The sequence below is a fragment of the Euprymna scolopes genome, chromosome 2 (assembly GCF_053919585.1).
Source record: "Euprymna scolopes isolate OS-2025 chromosome 2, ASM5391958v1, whole genome shotgun sequence".
Lineage (NCBI taxonomy): Eukaryota > Metazoa > Mollusca > Cephalopoda > Sepiida > Sepiolidae > Euprymna > Euprymna scolopes.
Window position 1 is genome coordinate 36,437,478 of NC_136483.1, and position 21,792 is coordinate 36,459,269.

Below are 21,792 nucleotides of genomic sequence, written 5' to 3' on the forward strand. Positions count from 1 at the left end.
ATGATGGACAGTGGCAATTCCTTGATAAAGAATAAAATGTTATAACTTTGTGAATACTGCATGAATTTTAATTAAATTTTGGGAAATAACTAACCTTAAAGCAGTCCTTTGATGATACAATTTTACTTTTTTGTGATGTCTATTTAGTGAGATATTGATATTTTACTAATCTGCAATAAAGTCACGAATTTTGATGTGCAGTACCCATTGCATGTATGACCAGCAAATATGAATTTTTTTTTATGTAAAACATCTTCATCAAAAGCAATAGACATTTTTTTTTTTTTTTTTTTTTTTTTTTTTGCTTTTTGAGGACATATTAGTCACCATTATTAGTAAATCTGTTGGTGTTAAGTCAGAGTTCAAATATCTATATTGAAATAAGGAATTACAATATAATGTCTCTATACTTCATGATTCATGCAAGACATTGGACGGGTGATAGCCACTTATGGGAACATGCCCTAAGAGACGGCTTGAATATTTTAGCACATCTCCTTTGCTATCATCTGAAATGACGTCATGTCCATTATGACGTCCTCTCACAATGTCTAAGTTTTGATGAAGAAAACAAATAATTTTGCCCCTGTGGGTAGGCAAGTAAATAAGGAATTATTGAAATAAACTTTTTTCTTTTAAACTGTTGAATAAAAAGATTTTTCTTGCTTTAGCATCCTCATCTATTAAAACAGTTAACATTTTGAAAGCTAATTTTTTTTTAATTTAAAAATATTTTTTTTTTACAAGAGTCACTGCTTATGATGACTCAAAGGGCATTTGAGGATAATTTTTTTTTTTAAATTAATAAATCTGTTATTCTAATTCATAAAAATAAGACTCCTCTTCATGAAGAAAATATATCAACATTTACTGTGTAAATGTCTGATATTTATTTTGAATTTAAGTTTTTTACAAGCTGAGAGCTACAAATACATATACAAATACAGGGAATGGGTGGACTATTATTGTAAGGAAGTGCATTCGAAACGACAATGTCCTGTTAACAACAAATGAACAAGACAAATGGAATGCTTGGAAATGCTATCATGAGAGATTGTTGAATACTGAGTTTTCACAGAACTGAGAAAACCGTAACGTTGTAGAAGCAGTATTCAAACTATCCATAGAAATTAAGAAAGCATGGAAAGCTGTAAGATGAAAAAGGGTAAGACTGCAGCATCCATAGATGTAGTTGTTTTTATTTTATGGAAATCACTCCAGATAAGGCATCAAGTCACTCGATATAAGAAACTAAAAAGAAATAAGAAAAATACTATGTTGAGGTAAAAAAAAAAAAAAAAAATTAGTTAATGATAAGTGTTATATGGATAGATTCCGACCAAGAAAATAGCATTTTTTTTTTTTTTTTTTTTTCCTTCTCGTTGTCCAAAACATCACTCATGGAGCAAGTTATACTTAATACTTTTATAAATAGATATTCAAATATTACGTTGATCCACTCAATAATTTAATGACAAAAAAAAAAAAAAGTTGATTATCTATACAAATACTTGTTCCTTTTTGATCAGAGTTGCTTCAGAAATTAACTGCACAATGGAATGTTGGCTTTTTGATAGGAGTTGCCAACTTTTGGGTCAGTTTACACTTTTCCAAAAATATTGATTTTTAATTCATGTTCTCAATATACTTGAATTATATATATGAGAGATAAAGTGTCGATTGAAAAGGATAAGGCAGTTTCTGGAGAAAATTAATGCAAAGCAGAGTATGCATAATGGTTAAAGGAAAGAATACAACATAATTTAAACCCAATTTCATTATAAATTTATTTCAACTCCAAAACGGGCCTTTTCAAATAAACTGGGTTATTCAGATTAGCATCTGATTCATACAACGGAGAAATTCACAACCAATATTTGTATTTATTAGAAAAATCAGTAAAAAATTAAAGAAAACAGGAGAAAAAAAGGGGAAAAAGAGGGATAATATTGGAGAACAAACTTAAGAGGCATTAAAATAAAGTCAGTGGGAGGTGGGGTGAATCTAAGTTAATTAGAGAGAAGAAGGAGCCCCCCCCCCCTGCCAGTGATAGACAGGCATATGGGAGAAGGGGGAGAAAGAGAGAAAGGGAAAATAAGGAAGAAACAGAAAATAGGAAAGAAGAGATTTTTAAAAAAAAAGCCACAATGAGTGACCTCTCAGGGTTTTTGCTGAATTTTCACCATACTACTCTTCATTCTGTCTCGTGTTTCTGGTGTCAAAATGATTTCAAATGCACCCACTTGCATGTAAACTCTATAACCTTTAATTTTTATTTGCAACAGATGTGTCCAGTTGTGACATTAAGTTCTAACCAACTGCTATTAATTTTCAGAATTTGGGTGGTCAGTTCTCTTAAAATAATATCTTTTTCTTGCTAAGGTTTCTTCTTTATCTCTGTAACCAGACATGCCTCCATAACTATACACATGCCTTCAACTATATATGTACACACCCACACATATATTTCCTTACATTCATCTATATATACATAGGCACACATCCATACACACACACACACAAACACACATCTACGCATAAATATATTTTAAAGTTGAAAATCGATGGTATCAATGCAAACTTGAAATTCTGTAATGCACACACACAAACCTACAAACACGTGTACATACCTGCAATCACGCAACCATATATGCATATATCCATATATTTACCCCCATGCATATATCTCTATGCCTACACACATGTTTCAATTTGGTCTCTCTACCCCTTTCCATTTTGTAGACATTTCTACCTACAAGCTTATAGCTGCATACATTGCTATATAAGCATATCATATATATAGTTTAATAATTTACTTGAAATGTTAATCAATTGGTAATGGATTAAAAATATATTTTTTATTTTAAAGGTAAAAAGTCCAAGCTTAATGAATATTTTTTGTGATTCCAGAACATACATAGTGTAATAGAATAGTTTGCAAAATTCCAAAGATCAAGTTTTTTCTGTTGGTAATTTATTTTTTTCTCAAGGCACACAGTACAATATTGTTTCATTCGCAACTAACAAATCAGCAAAATTATGTCTTTGCTGCATATTTAGTCACTTCAGATGCTTACCTTAAAAACATAGAAAAAAATATTATTTTCCACGATTTACACAGTTCATGCAACCAACAAACTCTCCCAATTTACACACTAAGAAAGTTACCATCATGCTATATACATCTTAGCTAGATTCAATCATTTTCATATCATTGTGTATTTAAATTTATTAATATTATTTTTAATATATATTATATTTTTATTTCATTTTAACATTTTGAGTCCTATTTTTTGTTACATTAATTGTTATATTTATAATTTATTTTTTAATTCTACACCAACCTTCGTCACATTCATGTCAGTCTCAAGTTTTGTATTTCATTCTATTTAACAGTATCACTAACTGAAACTCTCAATTAACTTATATCTCACAAAATGTGTCAAAAACTAACTTAAGATTCCTTTCCAGTCGTTCATCAAGTATTAAGTTGGGGGATTAGTTTAGGGCTGCTATCAGCAGGGTAAATTCTAACAATCGATATCGTTGGGTTCGACCCTAATAGATCAATTCTAAAGATATTTTATAGTGTACATTCCATATTCAAAAGCGAGGAATTGTATTTTGCATTAGCGTAAAAATCAATTCCCAGTTAAAAACTGGTTCTATAATGACATGAATAAATAGAAAAGTGGAATGTCAATTAGTCAAAAAAAAAAAAAAAAAAAAAAATTACTGAGTAATTTGAAATGGTACTTTGTGCTTTTTACTGTATGTATGTATGTATGTATTTCATGGTTGATGTAACACTGTCTGTTGTTCTGAATGACTAAAAATGTTTTATGCTTGTCATTTAATTGTCTAATAACCTTTTGATTATGGATTTGTTTTCATCCAAAACGAGTCTGGGTTACAGGTGAAGCCGGCATGATGTTAAAAATTGCAATGAACCTTTCATGACATTTCAGATTTATTTTTCAATAGAATTTTACATTTATTTTATTTTTATCTTTTATTAATTCATTTATTCAGAGCAGAAACATTACTGGACCAATACCGCAAGAAATCACAACTTTACCGACAGAATATACTTTTTGTTCCTCTTGGAGACGATTTCCGGTTTGAGAAGGCTGATGAATGGGTTTTGCAATATGAAAACTATAAAAAGTTATTTGATTATATGAATTCACAACCGCAGATGAGAGTTGAAGTGAGTATTAATCAAGCTATATCTGTTGAAGTTGCATTGTTTTATACACAGTTCTGCCCCTTTGTTTTGTATTCACTTTGAATAAAGATGGTCATTAACCCCATTATCTTAAATATTGGGTTTTCATGTTATCTCTTTTCCCCAGAATTCATTATGAACTATTTTAAAAATGATTCACAGCAGTTCATATCAATATATGTTGCTTAACTTAAATAAGCATTTTTGTTATGGGGTAAGCTGGTATACTTATTTAAGAAATAATGGACTTAATCAAAGACTATAAATTTAGTTACATGTAACACATTATTGGATATTTGTGGCAGTTATGGCCCTAGAATCATGGCATGTATTTTTGTAACCTGCTTTTGCTTATTACACTTTTTATTAACTATGCCATTGTGTTTGTCTCAATTATTACTTGCAAAGCTTCAACAATTTTTAGTTTTTTTATCCAAAAAATTTACTTGTATACAATTTATCAGTAATCGATTTTTTTTTTTTTTTTTTTTTTTTTTTTTATTACATTTTCACCCCAAACAAGGCAAATTGCCACTTTGGTGTAGGGGGCTACTATCAGGGGCAACAACTACTGGGGTACTATGTAGGGATTTGGGCAGCAAGGTGTCGGTTCACGTTACACTTGAACTTCTGCACGTCAGTACTGTTGGGGAAGCAGGGATCTGGAATGGAATTCCAGAGTCTTGCGGTTCTGGGGAAGAAACTATTGGAGTAAAAAGATCTTTAAAGTGGTTAGAGGGAATGGAGGAGTGTAGGTTAGTCTCACTTAGTGCTAAGATATCCGGGGTATTAGTTAAGAGAAATGCTTCAACATCAGCTAAGTTAGTTCTAAGCCCACGGATATTTGTGAATGAGAGCCTCAAGGGAGGAGGCAAGTTGAATTTGTTTGTCCCTAATCCTGGTTTAAGCTTATTTTTAGATTGTACTGTCGTCATATTTTTTTTTTTTTAAGAGTTTCGGTAAGGGGGAGCTAAACAAGAGGTTATGCGGAGCTTCAGACATGCATCACAAGTAGACCATCAGCTGACCTTTCTCCAATTAGGATTGTGGCCTCAGGAAAGCCCACCGGGGATGAGTGCAGGGTCCCTTTCCATGCGCGTCATGGCACTGCAAACAACCCGATATTATTCAACTGTTGATGGAGCAGCCGCTCTAAGCGCTACCAAAGAGTTAGGGCTCCTGTACTACCAGTCGGGAACAGCAGCCAGGAACTGTCAATCCGGTACCCTCAACCCTTTAGAAGAAGGTCAACCCAATCTAATCGCTCAGGCATATCTTATACTCAAGCACTCCCAAATGTTCAGTTTTAGGGGTGGGGCATGCTGGGAATGGGGTTTATATAAAAAAGGTATTTTTTGTATGTGTATATCCGGACTAATCTCAGAGACTACACAAAATACACTTAAAAACATATATTATGCATGATCTTAATCATGTTGAGGTAAAAATAAATATCTGAGTAAAGTTTATAGGAGTGACGCAGTTTACAAATAAAGAATTATGTATGAATAACATTAGAGTATAAATGGACTATTTTCAACAACATTTAAATAATCACAGTAAATGAAGCCTGAAATATTTACATTTTTCTTTTTCCTAGTTCAATTTTTTCATACAAATTTCATTTAATTTGTTGAAATGGAAAAAATTAAATTGTTTTATCAATTTGATCAATTTTAAGCATTTACTGAAATGAAAAATTGAATTAAGAAAGATTTTGAATCTTATCTGTTCTATTTTTAGTCTGTTTGTCCTACATTCTTTTAAACTGAGAATATGCACAGACTTTTTTTTTTAGCAAAACCTGCTTTCAAATCAAGATTGCTGAATCTTTTTTGCATTTTCGAAATTGTTTGTCTGAATAGTATTGTTTTCTGATGAAGTTGTTCAACCAATGTTTTGTATATTTTGATTTGTCCTGTGACATGAACATTCCGGTTTTATTTACAGATTTATTCTGATGTTTTTTCTTTGGAAAATTTGTTCAAAGCTATATACGAATCTTTAACTTTTAAGAAGCAAATATTTGATTATAAAATATATTTGACCATTGTGATGCATCTGCCTACAACAACTTTTTTCAATTATTATTTCAGGCCAAGTTTGGTACATTATCTGATTATTTTAATGCGATTTATAAGAAACATAAAATTCAGCCAGGAACTGCCCCTCCCAATCTACCATCATTATCTGGTGATTTCTTTACCTATGCTGACCGAGATGACCATTATTGGAGTGGCTTTTATACATCAAGACCATTTCAAAAGAGTTTCAGTAGACATATGGAATATCAGTTACGGTAAAAGATTTATATTTTAATTAAAAAAAAAAAAAAAAAAATTATTTAAAAATTTGTATTATTTTTTTTACTTTCATTCACTCCCCACACCACACACCTGGAAATTATATCTGAGATGTAAGAGGTTACCATGAATTAGTAACCACACCTACAGGGCCATCTTAAGTACAGTGAGACATTGCGTTTAAATTATTGCATGTTTGGTATGCCCAGGGAAACTGGGAGCAGGGAAAAAATTCCAAAGGCTAGCAGTTCAAGGAAAGAAGCTATTGTAGTAGAATATTCTCTGGCATCTGAGAACCTCAACAGTGAAGGGATGAGATTTTTCTGACTGACAGGTTGGTTGAGGGTATTTACATTAAGGGGGTACCAGTGTAAGAAGTTCATCAGAGCACATTCAATTAAAATGCTTGTAAAACAAGCTTAGTGATGCAACATTGCATCTTGTTTTGAACTTTATCTTATCTACCTTATTTGGTTCAAATTTTTTGTTTTGAATTTGAGATTTATATTATTTGCTTCTTTAATCTAATTGTTAGATATTGACCAAGCAACAGCAAAAGATGTGCTGGTCAGTGAATATTACGATTGTTATTAATAATTACAGATAAAATTATTTGTGTTAAAATGTTTTAATAGAAAGGAATGTTTTCATAACTAGCACAAACAAAAATGTTAACTTAATGTTGATTTGATAGATGGCATTTGAGCTAACCATAATATAAACAAAGATATGTGACAAAAACCTAGCAAGGATCTTTATGTGCAATGATGATGTAATGGAAAATATATATATATATATATATTGAGACAGTTTTAGCTACAAGGAAGATCACTTTGATACGCAACACATTTGCGGATGGACTGGGTTTTTGGACAGGACGCCCGTGGAAGTTAGAAGGAGGCAACTTAGCAAAATGTCAACTCTAAAAAGGAACCCAGGAATAAATGATTATATTAAAATATAATTCATGTCTGAGTGTTTTCACTTTTGAAAAAACCATTGGAAGGAAGATTCGAGATGTGTGTTTTGCTGGTGTTCGAACTGACAACGATACACATATAAACACACAAAAAAGAATACACTAGACAAATCACATCAGAACATTTAACATTCATAAGTTAAAAGAAACTCATTATAGACAACACGCACGCACACATACACACAAGTGTGCCGTCTTCCTCCGGCCATCCAGTGCGTCCCCCGGGTTGCGGATGGGGGCACCCCCTCTGCTTATGTAAAGTAGGTAGAGGGAAGCTTCGAATGACCAATAAGAAGCCATGGACAATGAGGAACAACCATGAAAAATGCCAAATAAAAGGAATTCAAACTGGACAGCCGTCGCCCAGGATAAAAAGGGCCCCTTTACGCACCAGGCAGGAAGAGGGAAGAAATGGTGTGAACCTTCTTGTCTCAAAAGGTGATACCCCAATCACCTCAGAGGTAACATAAGGACAGCAACTAGTCCATGACCAAGATGGTCCAAGCGTCCTTCCTCTATCTTGCTCGACAGACCCCAAAAGAAACAGAAGGGGGATAAAAATCCAATCATGAAAATTCGGTAAATTTGTTAACTTATATGGAACGGCTCATCAAGAACTTGTTTACGTTAGACTTGAAGACAACCATATTGTAGTCAGCCGGAAAGCAGGAAAACAGGCATGCAGTTCTAAGAAAGAAGCTTTGTTCATGGAATCTACGTTTAGGTTTAGGCATAGATAAAGAGTGGAGGGAATTATTGATAGTGTTTTCAGCTAGACGAGTGTTTCTCAAAGTTTGGCGAGGGGGGACCATAGACTGAAGCTCAGTCGAACACTTTCCATGAAAATACTATTAGATGTGAGGCTCTGAAGACTGCAGAAAAAGAATACTATAAGGTAGAGGATGAGGAGAAAAAACTTAGACAGGAGGTGGTATGGGAAAGGGAAGAGAAGTGGACACTAATATGGGCAACAGGCTATGCAAAACAAAAGCATAAAAGACAAAAAGAAAGAACAGCAACCTGGAAGGGGATCTTTTTTCATTTTTATCCTGGAAAAGCAAACATCCCTCCAGGAAAAATTACAACACAGCAATACAACAGCCTGAAATTGTTCACCAACAGAGAACTAGACTACATGTCTTCAAAAATAACAGCTCTTTTGGTCAACAGCAGATGTCCCCTGGAAAACCCAATAAAAATTCCCACAATAGACCTACTCCAACAACAACCACCAACTTTACCATCAGAACCCATCCAACTGTCCCAGCACATGCCCAGCTCTCCTGGAACTTCTGTGCCACTGGAGTCTCTGGCTGACATAACACCTGCCTTCACAAACTCTCTCCTGGAAACCCCACAAACATCAACACAGGAATCTACATCACCTACCAGGATACCATCACCTGTCATCACCACCATCAATTGTACTCCCAGAAGCAGATGATGAACAGTTAACTTTGGAGGAGGAGCTCAGCAACACAATTGAGGAGGTGAGGTGTATGAGAATGAAGGACAGACCACGTTTGTCCAAGATCCAAGCTGCTGGAAGAGCAAAGACTGTTATAGCCAAAGTTAACATCGCTCTCAAGAGACTAATTCCAACAACAGTAACGCTCACAGAACTCGATCATATCACATATGCAGCTGGACTCTACATCAACAGAAAAATTAACCCTCGAACATTCAATCACAATCATCGAATAGGGCCCAGAGTCTCTATACAAACACCTCACTGGAAGACCAAGCTGCAAAAACAACTGAACCTCTGCAGGAAGGAACTAAGCCAAATAAAACAGTTCCTTGCAGATCCCTCGGTACAGGGTCGACTTAAGACCACCATCAAAAAACTCTGTACCAAATACCACCATGAGAAAACTGAGAGATTACATAATACAGCTAGGGAGTTGGAGGGAAAAATACCAGCATTTTCCCAGAGAATTAAAAACCAGGAAAACAAGATCAACTCCCAGATTCAAAACCGGCAGTTTAAAACGAACCAAAGGACTTTTTTACAGGCAGCTGATAAGGGACACCATTACTGTAGATAGTCCGCCTGCAGAGGAAGCCCTGCAAAACTACTATTTGAAACAGAAGGCAAATATAATCAAGAGGCCCAGTAGATAGAAGATATTATTAGGCTCAATGAAACCAAGCCTCAGATGCCAGAACCAGTCATAACTCCTAGTATGATAACAAGAAAACTGGCACAATTATCCAACCACAAAGCGCCTGGCATCGACAATGTCCAAAACTTTTGGCTGAAGCAATTGACTGCACTCCACTACCACTATAGTGATTGCTTCAGCAGGATACTAAGAGGAAGAAGCAACACCACCCTGGCTGACAGAGGGGGACACCAGCCTCATACCCAAGACCAAGGAGACACAATGGCCAAATAAATACAGGCAAATATGCTGTCTAACAACTACCTACAAGCTTTTCACTGGTCTGATAGCCGACTGTATATATGACCACCTATCTTCTGGGACCTACCTTGAAAAAGAGCAGACAGGGTGCAGAAGAAAATGCCTCGGTACCAAAGACCAGCTATTAATCAACAAGACCATCCTAGAAGACTGTAGGAAGAGACACAAAAACCTGAGCATGGCATGGATTGATTACCAAAAGGAATTTGACAGCGTGCCACACTCATGGCTAGTGACATATGGCCGAGTGGTCCTAGACGTTGTATCAAAACTTTACAGTTACCCAAAGGTGCTGAGTTCAATCCTGAACGAAGGCAGTGAAAAATAACATTCAAAACAGAGAATCGGCAACTATGTTCCAGAGCCTAGCTGGAGTCTGAACACGGTACCTCCGTAATAATAATAAAGGGTTGGGTTCGAGACTCCTAACAAACGGTTCCCCAGTTTGATACAAAACACCTGATGAAGGCCGGAGGGCAAAATGGCCAAAACGTTGTGACTATAACAACCAAGATGAGGAAGTCAGTCTGATAATCTCAATCAATGATTTTGACAATCAATTCTGTGCACAGTAGAGTGAAGAGTGATGTATGATAGGGAAGAATAAACAATGAATAGAATTCTTTAAAAATACAGGAAGAAAAAATAGCATAAGTAAAGAGATAAGAGATAAAAGATGAAAATAAAAAATACAAGAGAAGTTTTAACATGCAACAATAAAAAATTTAAAAATCTTAGCTGTAATTTATCAAATTTTATGGTAGAAACATTGTTGAAATTTATTATACTTAAATAATTCAACGCTTTTTTTACTAAATAAAAAAAAATATTTTAAAATTTCACCCTACAAATTTCTCCCTTCATACGTTAAAGACACCCTTTTCTCCTTCAGCCTCACTTTCCAAGCATCCAACGTATTAGGCATCTGATATCTTTGTTTGGAATAAAATTTGAGTATTTGTATTTTTTTTTTTTTTACTATGCGAGTGTAATAGTTTTTTGAGGTAGCTATATAGAATTTAAATTTTCAAATTCAACTCTGTAAATAAAAGAACCCTTATCAGTTTCAGCCAATGGAAATATAACTGTTTATAAAATATAAAATTTAATTATTAAAAAGTCACTAATATTTAATTTGTATTATTGATTTTTAATTGTATTTTTATTGAGACTGATTTTCTTTTTCGTTTCAGTGGTGCTGAGTTATTATTTTATTTGGTTAACCAGTATACAAAGAATCTAAAATTTGACAAATTTTCTACAGTGGATTTCATGCAAGGACTCGTGAATGCAAGACGAAATTTGGCCCTCTTTCAGCACCATGATGGCATTACAGGAACTGCAAAAGATTTTGTTGTTGATGACTATGGAGAAAGGTAAGTAAAAAGAAAAAAAAATGTGCAATGTAATAAATCTTAAAGGAAGGAAAAAGTGTTGTCTAATTGATTTTAGAAGGATGAGGGTGAACATGATGTTCTATATAGATGGCCTTATCATATAACTAACACTGGTAGCTGAAGACATAATTAAATGCATTAAGGTCGGAAGTAATTAACTTTAAAGCTCTTAAATATATGTTTTCAAGCTGGAAATAATAATTATGGTTAAGAAAACACTACTTCATCTTTTGTTTTTGGTCTGTGAAAGATAAATCCCTTTAGACTAAAGCAATTCAAACTTTTGTACCAGTTCAATGCTCTTTTTAAGGAGTTGAATTTTTCCTCACATTGTGTCTGCCCTCGTGGGGAGGCAAATAAAGATGCTGCAACAAGTTGCCCTTGATCTTTGAGCTTGGATCAAAATGTAGTATCTGTCTGTTCTCAATGAAAAAATATATCTTTAACTAGGACAATTTTTATTTCTGTTTTATCCAAAGAGCCCCTTCTTGGAGTGCCAGAAGAACTTGTGTCTAACTTTACTCTCATGGGAAGACCAGTAAATAGAGACACTATGCCATGTTGAATTTCAGTTTAGTATTAAGTATTGCTTTTACTTAAGATAATACCATAAATCATGATTTTAGTACAAAATAAGTTTTGAAGCACGTTTTTAATGTCAATAACAAATTCATGTCAAATGACCCTTCAAAAAAATGAACATTTTAATGTGATCTTAATTTAAAACGAATAATTTCAGGATATTTGAATATTTATTTTAAAACTTAATACAATTTTTGGATAACATGTTGAACTGTTATAGGACAAGAATGTGATTAAAACGTGTCCACAAAGTAAAAATAAATAAGTAATAAATTTAAGAATAACAAATTTTGACTATTTATAAAAATTCTTAATAACTAAGCAAAATTTCTTTTTCTTTTTAAATATTTTTTAAAATTTTGCTTGTTTAAACTATTTAATATGAATAAAATAATGGTAATAGTGTGTTGAAAAGGATACAAGTTTGTCACCAACTTTATTCACAACTCTTTGGTGGCATCCATTTATACATTTGAATGGCGTATGCTCATATTCCCAAGTCGGCAGTCATCTAAGCAGAGGCTAGGAGTTGGAAGTCTGCAGTTCTTTAAGGGACCAGGAGTTGAAGACATGTTTATTAAGACCAACTCCCCACTTCTAAAGTGGGCAATCATAGTTAAGGAATTTTTATATGGATCCCACATTATCCCCCCAACTGACCCTTTCCATCTCTTCACCGTAGCATGAAGCAACTTTAATAATCTGCTAACAAATGATTGTGTGTGGATGAATCATTGTACGTTTTCATGTTTGAAAATTCAGAAAATGAAATACTATTTATGATTTCTATTTTTTTGTTTTAACTAATAAAATGTTTCTACAATTTTCATGTTTATTTTTTGATCCTCAGATTGTTGTCAGCCATGTTAGAAATGAAAAGACTTACGACAGAAGCCATCACGTTCATCATGTTAAAAGACAAAGATAAATACAACTATTCAGCTGGAAAGACTTTCTTTAATATTGTAAGTAAATTACATTTCTATGATGGATGATGACTTCTCCTTGCATATTCAATAAGTTACATCGATTTTCGAACTATGCGTTATTGCAAGTCCTTGTTGTTGGCATCTGATATAATAAGGACTTACACAAAAATTTCTTATCACTAACTTCTACAGTCATGTGAAGAAATTTAAACATTAAAATTATCGAGTTCTGTGATAATATCATGCAATTATTTAAAATGCTGACTGGGACAAAGTATCTAGCTTCGATATATAAAAAAAAAGAGAATGTTTGTTTGGCTGGTATAGAAACACTAACCTTAAGAGTTAGAAATTGAAATATAAAAAAAAAATTTATTTTTTATTATTCATTCCAAACAAAGCATATTGTTTCTGAACCATAAGGAACTACTGTGGTAGAAGCCAAATTTATAGGGAGGCAACCTGGATGGGAAGTTTGACAGCAACATTTTTGTTCACATTACATTTAAATTTTTGCATGTTGGTACTGTTGTGGGAACAGGAAGGGAATTCCAAAGGCAAGCAGTTTAAGGAAAGATGCTATCAGTAGAAAATGTTCTTGCATCTATGGGCCTCTACAATGAAAGGGTGGGATTTTGCTAGTCAAATGGATCAGATATATTTTTGTTGAAGGTGGGCAGTTACATGTGCAGTACATGAGAGCATATTTTATGGAAGTACTTATATAAGGATGCAACTCTACAGTGATGCAACAGAGGCTGGAGCTTTGTAAACAGTGCAAAACCTCTTACATTAGAAATTCTTTCCAAGTATCGTATTCCATGCATGTTGAATGGTAACTTTATAGCGATAATTTTGATAAAGTTTAAATTTTTCAAGGAATTTAATGATGCTATTAAAATTTTACCGATTCCATCTAGGGTCTAATTATTCCAGGGGATGCCATTGAAAATAAAAGCTCAGATCAAATGCAACTTTTTCAAGTACCATTTTATGAGAAAGCTGATGATGGAATTGATTTTGTATTAGATTTCTATGATAATATTGTAAGGTTTACATTTGCATTTTGGATCTATAAACAACAAATTATGTATTTATTTTTAGAAATTAAAAAAATAAAGATTAAAAAAATGGTAATATGGTGATAAGGATTAGAAGTATTAGTACACAAGGTTTGCATCACTTTTCGGCCAACACTGATGATGCTAGCTCATATTCTATGAATATGATAGAAATGTTTAATTGAATAATTATTTTATCTAAATTTTCTCTAACCAAACAAGGCTGCATTTCAATTCTTCACATTTACAGGAAATATTGGGTATTCCTATTATCAGGTGGACAAGAAAGTTCTTGCGGTTTTTAACTTTTAAATTCAGATGGACGAATTTCGGCTCAAACAAAAGTTTATTGATCAAAATAAGCACCATCAGAATTAACTCTTTTGCAATGCAAAACCAGTGTATTTATGTCAGTAACTTAAAAATCTTGCGTTCTGGTCGTGATGAAGTCACTGAAGGCGTTTTTGATATCACTTAGGTTTTTGAAACATTTATCATGCAGAAACTTGTCAAGATGCTTGAAAAAGTATTAGTCGGTAGGTGAGAGGTCTGGAGAGCATGACAGATGAGGCAGAGTAACGCAACCCAATTCGTTCAACTTCTGCAGGGTCAGTTTAGCAACATGTGGTTGGGCAATGGGCAGCGTCATAGAGAATTGTGCCTTTTCTGTTTACTAATACTGGATGTTATTGTTGAAGTTTTTGATACATTTCATTGATTTGTTGACAGTACTTTCCATTGTAATGGTTTTGCCTGCATTCAAAAAACTTATGTATGAGACTGGTCACAAACCAACAAACAGTCGAGCATGACCTTCTTTTGGTGCAACTCTGGCTTTGTGGAGTGTCGCAAAGAACCCATTTTTCATTGCAAGTTACAACCCTTGTTGCGTAAAATAAAGAAAAATTATACTTCATAACAGCGTTTCATTGGTTGTCGTTCAATTCACGAGGCACCCATTTATCAAGTTTTTTGTCTTTCCAATCTCTCAAGTGATTGAAAATCATCATATAGGTTACGTCTAATTCAGAAGCTAGTTCTCGAACAGTTGTGCGTGAATTGGTTTTGACTAAGGCTCTTAATTGATCATTATCAACATCCGATAACCAACTACTATGCTAATCATCTTCAAGACTTTTGTCGCCGCCACTAAATTTCTTAAACCACCATTGTGATGTGTGTTCAGTAGTGTTTCCTAAGCCAAACACTTCGTTGATACTGTGAGCTGTTTCAGCAGATTTTCAATTTAGCTTGAATTGAAATAAGAAAGTTGTGCAAATTTTCTTTTTTTCCATTTTGTATTCAACGTTCTGAAAAGAAGACATAATTACTTTAAAACAATTATAATTTAAATGATTAGGTAGAGCAAAAAGCTATTTAAAATGATATATGAAGTAAAGGTATTATAACAATTTGAAATCCAAATTAAAAATTCTGCAAGAACTTTTTCAATTTAATTGTAACTCATATTTCCTTAATAATGATAAATTTAAAGAATCCACCCTTGTGCATTTTTCAAAGTAAATTCATAACAGATTTTTATAACTGAGTGTTGTAAACCTTACTTTTCAATATGACTAATATCAATTTTCTTCTTTTTTAGTGAATTTAAATGTATATTTTTATTAATTTTATAGGATGAAGAAAGAGAAAAACATTATTCTCTTCCTGTTCGTTCTGTGCTTAGAGTGAAAGAAAATAATCCACAGTAAGTACCTTTTCTTTGGCATTTGTTTCTCTTTTTACTTAAAATGTCAAGTTTAAAAAAAAATTTAATTACTTTTAAAAACAATTTTATGAAACTTTATTGCTTTGCTTTTGTGTGTGTGTTTTTTTTTTCAATCTACTTGTTTTAATTTTTAAAAGTTTAAAAAGCAAAGTTAAAAAATAACTTTAATCTAAAATATTTTTAAGATTTTTTTTTTTTTAAATCATTTTAAAACATTGAAAATTTTGTTTAAAAACATTGTTTTCAAAAAATATAAAAAAATTTTGAAACAAACTTTTATAACTTGAAAAAAGATCTTTAAAAGAAATAATTAAAAAAAGTACACCATTTTATTTAAATAAATTTCAATAAAATAAAAGTACTTGTAAAATACCAAATTATAATCGAAAATATTCTTTTGAGTTTCTCCATTGTTCAGCTTTTTATTGTTCCTCCCTGTTAATTTGAATATTTTTATTTATATAAGATGCTAGTCTCAATTATTTCTAGTTCCATTATCCATTCCTCTATGGCATTGTCTTTTGTCATCATCTTGATCTTGATTCACTACCAGAATATTTATTTTCAAATACACTTTTCTATTCTTTACTTTAATAGTTTGTCAAAAAGAATGTTTTGAACTTTTTAAAAATTGAACATCATACTAGTTCAACAAAATGCATGGGACATATTGTGGAACTTTGTATTCCAATAGTATCACGTAGTATTGGTACTAAAATACAACCTTCCCTTTTAAAAGTATTTTATCATAAAAGAACGCCTGTACTTTTATACCTCTAAAATGAAGAAAAATGAGAAATCAAATTTGAAATGCATTTCTCCCTTGCCACTGTTGATAAAGTTATTAATAGGAAAAAAAGGTTGTCAGATTTTTCTATATGGCAATTTTTATTGTCTGTGATAAATCAGCGCTAAGATAAAGCTGTTAAACAGGTACAAAGGATATTGTTCAATGTTTGCTCATGGTGCATATTAAGCACGGGTTCAAAGACAACCTTAGCAAATAGTTGTCTGTCACGGTCAAGTTTAACAAATGCTTGAAGGGAGAGGGGAAGTAAGGATCACATAATGATTGATGTCATTGACAAAGTTGAGGAAGATTTTGGAAGGAGACATTAACTGCGAATGGATTAAACAGAACATAAAATGTCATCTTAAAATGAATAGTTAAAACCAACACAAGTTGTTTTTCAATCTCATAATGTGTCATAACAACTACAAAAATTAAATCAATAAAATTAAAACTTACTGTAATTCATTGAAATTAGCAGTGACTGAAGAAGTTTCCTTTCAAGTTCCAGGCTGATAGCTACCACCACCATCATTCAACAACTAAAATAAGGATATTAGTTGCACTTGACACTAGTATTTTAGGCTTAGGTGCCATAATTTTACCCAAAGAAAGGACCATGTGTTGAGTATGCTATTACCAGCTGAAAAAGAGGTTATAGAGATAATGTTTGTGGTAGAAAAAGTTGCATCAAATCATTCATAGAAGAGGTTCAGATTGATCACCGACTGTTATTGTTTATTGTTGATTCCAAAAAATATACTGCAAATCGATTTAGTAACCTGCTGAGAAACGTTCAAATAAACAAAAAACTAATACAAGGACAAGATAAATCGAAAAATGAAAAACCACTTTCAAAGGAAATTCTCAATTCAAAAAGAGGGATGTTACGTAGTTGCTGATCACCCTCCACAAATGAACTGGTCTAAAAGTATTTGTGCATCAATTGTTTTCACTGAGCAAATGAAGTTAACAATTGTTTTATTATTTTGTGTTTTTAAGCATGTACAAGATTTATTCTCTTGAATAAACTATTTTTACTTTCTGTATCAATGTCAACTTTTCCTTTTTTATGCTGAAATGCATAATCATCTGGTAGCTTGATTTTAAATCTGATATCCTTGCCTTTTGAAGCTAGTATAAATGTTGAAATCACAATCATTTTTCTTTATTTCATTTTTAAACATTTTTTTTTTTTTTAGACCAGTCTTGATCTATAATTCATTGGGTCATAAAAGAGAACATGTGGTCAAGGTTTATGTCAACTCTGCCTTTGTTGTGGTCAAGGATCCAAGTGGGCAAATCATTCCAGCTCAAGTAGACCTTTTTTGGACTGACAGAGAAAAAGTCTCCCCCAACAAATATAAGGTAAGAGAGATTGGGCTTTTTTAAAATCAAGTTTTAATACACATCCACACATACATACATGATGATTGCTGCATCTTTCCAGATGATCGCCGTCACACTGAGTTCTTCCAATCTTGCCGTCCATGCCATCTCAGATGACTCTGCACCCCTGCCGCAGATTTGCACATCCTGAAGCAGATGTGACACACAAATTGAGCAATTTCCATCGAGTTGACTTCCTCTGGATGTTGAAGGGTATTCCTATGAACAATCACATGTCTTCTCAGACCAGCAGTAGACTTGCAAACTTTGCTGCATGTCAAACAGATCATTTGGTCTGTACTAATAGGTGCAAAGTTGACCTGAACAGGAGTTTTGTGCGACTTAAGGTGGTTGATTTAGCCAGCTTTTGACAAAAGCACTCGTTCACAAGTGCCACACTTCCAGCTCTGTGTATCATGGTTGAGACCATCAATAAAACCTTTTGCGAAGCTTTCGCTTCAGATTACTGTCTGGTGCTACCAGATCAGGCTGTCTACTGACTTCCTGAGATGAAACGCACCTACATAGATGTCTTTGTTTTTTATTCCCTTTTGCAAAACTTAGTCATGTTCTGCGAAAACAAAAACAAAAACAACATTCTCCTCCCCCTCCCCTCCCTCGTTTTCTTTTTCCTTCACCTCCTCACCTTTTTTTTTTTTTTTTTTTTTTTGCCTAGTTGGTAGGGCGATAGAACATACCAACTGCCCCCCTGCAGAGGGTAAAAATCCTTCAATGGGACCACCAGTTGACCGTTGGTGGCAACCCGTAATGCATTAAGAACGGGATCCTGGTGGTTGAGTGGAACATGCCTAGGAAATAATAACATGATACTACAACACACCACTTTGGCCCTTACTAGGCTAGACGGGAGGTTGGATAGGCCCGATCCAATCAATCGGTTGGTCATGACAAGCACTAATTCAGACAATCCAAACAAAAACACACTAACACTCAACATAAACAATAAACTGAGTTAATAAGCGATGGCTGAAGGGTCAATCAAGCTGGGAAAAAGGTAACCATCAGGAATAATAAAAATACAGGGAAATCCCATACTTGGGTGGGCATAACCATATATTGTGAATGCTTGGAAACCTCCCCATGTTTGAGTATACCAGCTATGTAGCCCTGGAGAACCGAGGCGAATGGGATTTACCCCCTCATAGTTCTTCCCCATAAGGGGCTCCGAGGAGGGTGGGGAGCATGGCTGATGAATTTTTCAAAAATTATTATGAATACCAAAAAATCCAAGAGACCACACACAGAAATTGACTCTGACAGCGACAATGAAGATACAAACTTTCCAAGATTCATCGTGCTAGAAGCAACGTCTAATATACCGTTAACTAAAATGTCACCCTTCACTATCCAAAAGGTAATATCAAGCAAAATAACACCCAAAAATGTCAAAAAATTAAGGAATGGTACCATATTGGTAGAAGTACAAAATAAAAAACAGGCCAAAACTCTACTTCAACTACAAAAATTGCATGAAACAAACATCAAAGCTTATCCACACCAAACACTAAACTACTCCAAAGGAGTCATAAAAAACCAGGAAATCTCCGTCTGCACAACAGAAGAAATCAAAACAGAACTAAAAAACCAAGGGGTCACAGATGTAAAAAGAATCACATTTAAAAAAAAAAGGAGAGGTAATATGTACAAACACTTATATACTAACATTCAATTATCCTCAAATACCAGAGACCATCAATATAGGTTATGAAAGAATGAAAATAGAACAATACATTCCAAAACCTTTACAATGCTACAACTGCCAAAAGTTTGGACATAATAAAGACCAATGTCTAAGATTCTTCACATGTGGAAACTGCAGTGAAAAAAACCCAGACCACGATGAAGAAGACTGTCCAAATAAAACCAAATGCACAAACTGTCAAGAAGAGCACCACTCTCACTCAAAACAGTGCAAAATATATAAGCAAGAGAAGGAAATAATAACAATCAAATATCAAAAAAACATAACCTTCCAAGAAGCCCGCAAAGAAGTCACAAATCGCACCAAAAACTCATATGCCACAATAACCCAACAAGCAAACAAAATGTACAACTACAATGAACTAAACCTTGCTCCAGAAATTGCAAACCTAGCAAAAGAACTAAAGAACATACTTGAAGAATTAAAATCCTTTTTATCAGAACTGAAAATAAATTTTAACAGCCAAATAAAAGTCAGAAACGAACAACCCAGTATAAAAGAAAACGAAAAAAAGGAAATCAGAAAAACTTCCATCAATATTGAGGAATCAATCTCTAAAGAAATGAAACCTCCTCAATTATCAAAACGTGAAAGATCCAAGTCACTAACAAGGACAAAAACAGATGTTAAAAATAAACACACAACAACAGGAAAAATGGAAATAGAACAGAACAACAAAAAAACTACCCCCCAAAAACAAAATGACAAACAAAAAACAGAATTAGTATTAATTGAAAATGAAAATAAATTTGAACTAGTTGAAACTGATAGCCAAGAAAGACAGTCAAGACAAAGTAAATCTAAAAGTCCCAGACCAAAACCCAAAAAAAGCCTCTCACCAGAAACAAGAAACAGACCATCCACTTCCAAAGCGATGGAAATTGATGTAGGATAAAAACCACTACAGAAAATCAAATACATAAAATCTAAACTATGGCCAACAAAATAATCCAATGGAATTGCAGAGGTATAAAAGCCAATCGGAATGAATTACTTCTACTGATATCCGATCTATGTCCCACAATAATATGCCTACAAGAAACCTTTTTAAAACCATCTGAAAATATCAATCTTCAAAGTTTTACTGAATACAACTATACAACAAATAACCCAAATAGAGCTTCAGGAGGAACATCCATTCTCATTAACAAAAACACGGCACAAAGCCAAATAAATCTACAAACTAACTTACAGGCAATTGCTGTCACAGCCACCCTACATAGAACGGTCACAATTTGCTCCATTTATCTGCCTCCAAACGACCCCATAGATGAAACCGAAATAGAAAAACTCATCAACCAACTCCCTCGCCCCTTCTTATTATTAGGCGATTTTAATAGTCATAATATTAGTTGGGGATGCTCAAACACAGACAGAAAAGGAATCATTATAGAAAATATTATCAACAACAACAATCTATGCATATATAACAACAAAAAACCAACGTTTATTCACTCCGCTACAAATTCGTCCTCAGCAATTGACCTCTCTATAAGTGATTCTAGTATCTTTATAGATTACAATTGGACAGTGCATATAGATACCTGTGGAAGTGACCACTTCCCAATAACTTTAGAACATTTTGGTCCTGAAATAATCTCAAAAATTCCTCGTTGGAACCTTAAAAAAGCTAACTGGAATGAATTCAAATTACTATGCAAACACAAACTCCTACCTGAAAAATGTGAGAAAGACCCAATCACTCACTTTACAGATACCATTATCTCAATAGCAGAAGAATGTATTCCTAAAACAAAATCATCAACCAAGAATAATCGTCCCTGGTTTAATAATGACTGTAAAAAGGCTATCAGGCTACGATGTGCTGCATTAAGAAAATTCAACAATCAACCAACTACTCAGAATTTAAACAACTTTAAAATATGCAGGGCTAAAGCACGCCGAACAATAAACGAAGCCAAAAGGGAATCATGGAAGAATTTTGTGTCTAAAATCAATAACACCACCAAAGACAAAACTGTATGGAATATGATTCAGAAAATATCAGGAAAAAACACCAGTTCCCCTCTCAACCACCTCTGTGTAAACAATAGTAAAATAACTAAAAAAGAGGACATGGCAAACCTGCTTGCAGATACTATTGCAAATAATTCATCTTCTAAAAATTACGATAAAAAATTCCAGATCTTTAAACAGGAATCAGAAAAAACCAAACTGAACTTTAAAAGTAATAATGAGGAAGAATACAACAAACCTTTTACCATCCATGAACTAAAGGATTCATTAAAAAAAGCC

General features: G+C 33.5%; 1 protein-coding gene across 4 annotated transcripts in view; it reads left to right on the top strand.

The window, feature by feature from the left end:
- Nucleotides 1–21,792, top strand: part of LOC145291046 (alpha-mannosidase 2x-like) — a 326,286-nt gene that overhangs the window by 266,123 nt on the left and 38,371 nt on the right. For all 4 annotated transcript variants that reach the window (XM_080136566.1, XM_080136556.1, XM_080136560.1 and 1 more), the window contains 6 exons: nt 4,033–4,210; nt 6,325–6,527; nt 11,130–11,312; nt 12,766–12,880; nt 15,543–15,613; nt 17,627–17,792. In XM_080136566.1, coding sequence (XP_079992692.1) covers nt 4,033–4,210; nt 6,325–6,527; nt 11,130–11,312; nt 12,766–12,880; nt 15,543–15,613; nt 17,627–17,792 — 916 coding nt within the window. The remainder of the gene's footprint in view (nt 1–4,032; nt 4,211–6,324; nt 6,528–11,129; nt 11,313–12,765; nt 12,881–15,542; nt 15,614–17,626; nt 17,793–21,792) is intronic.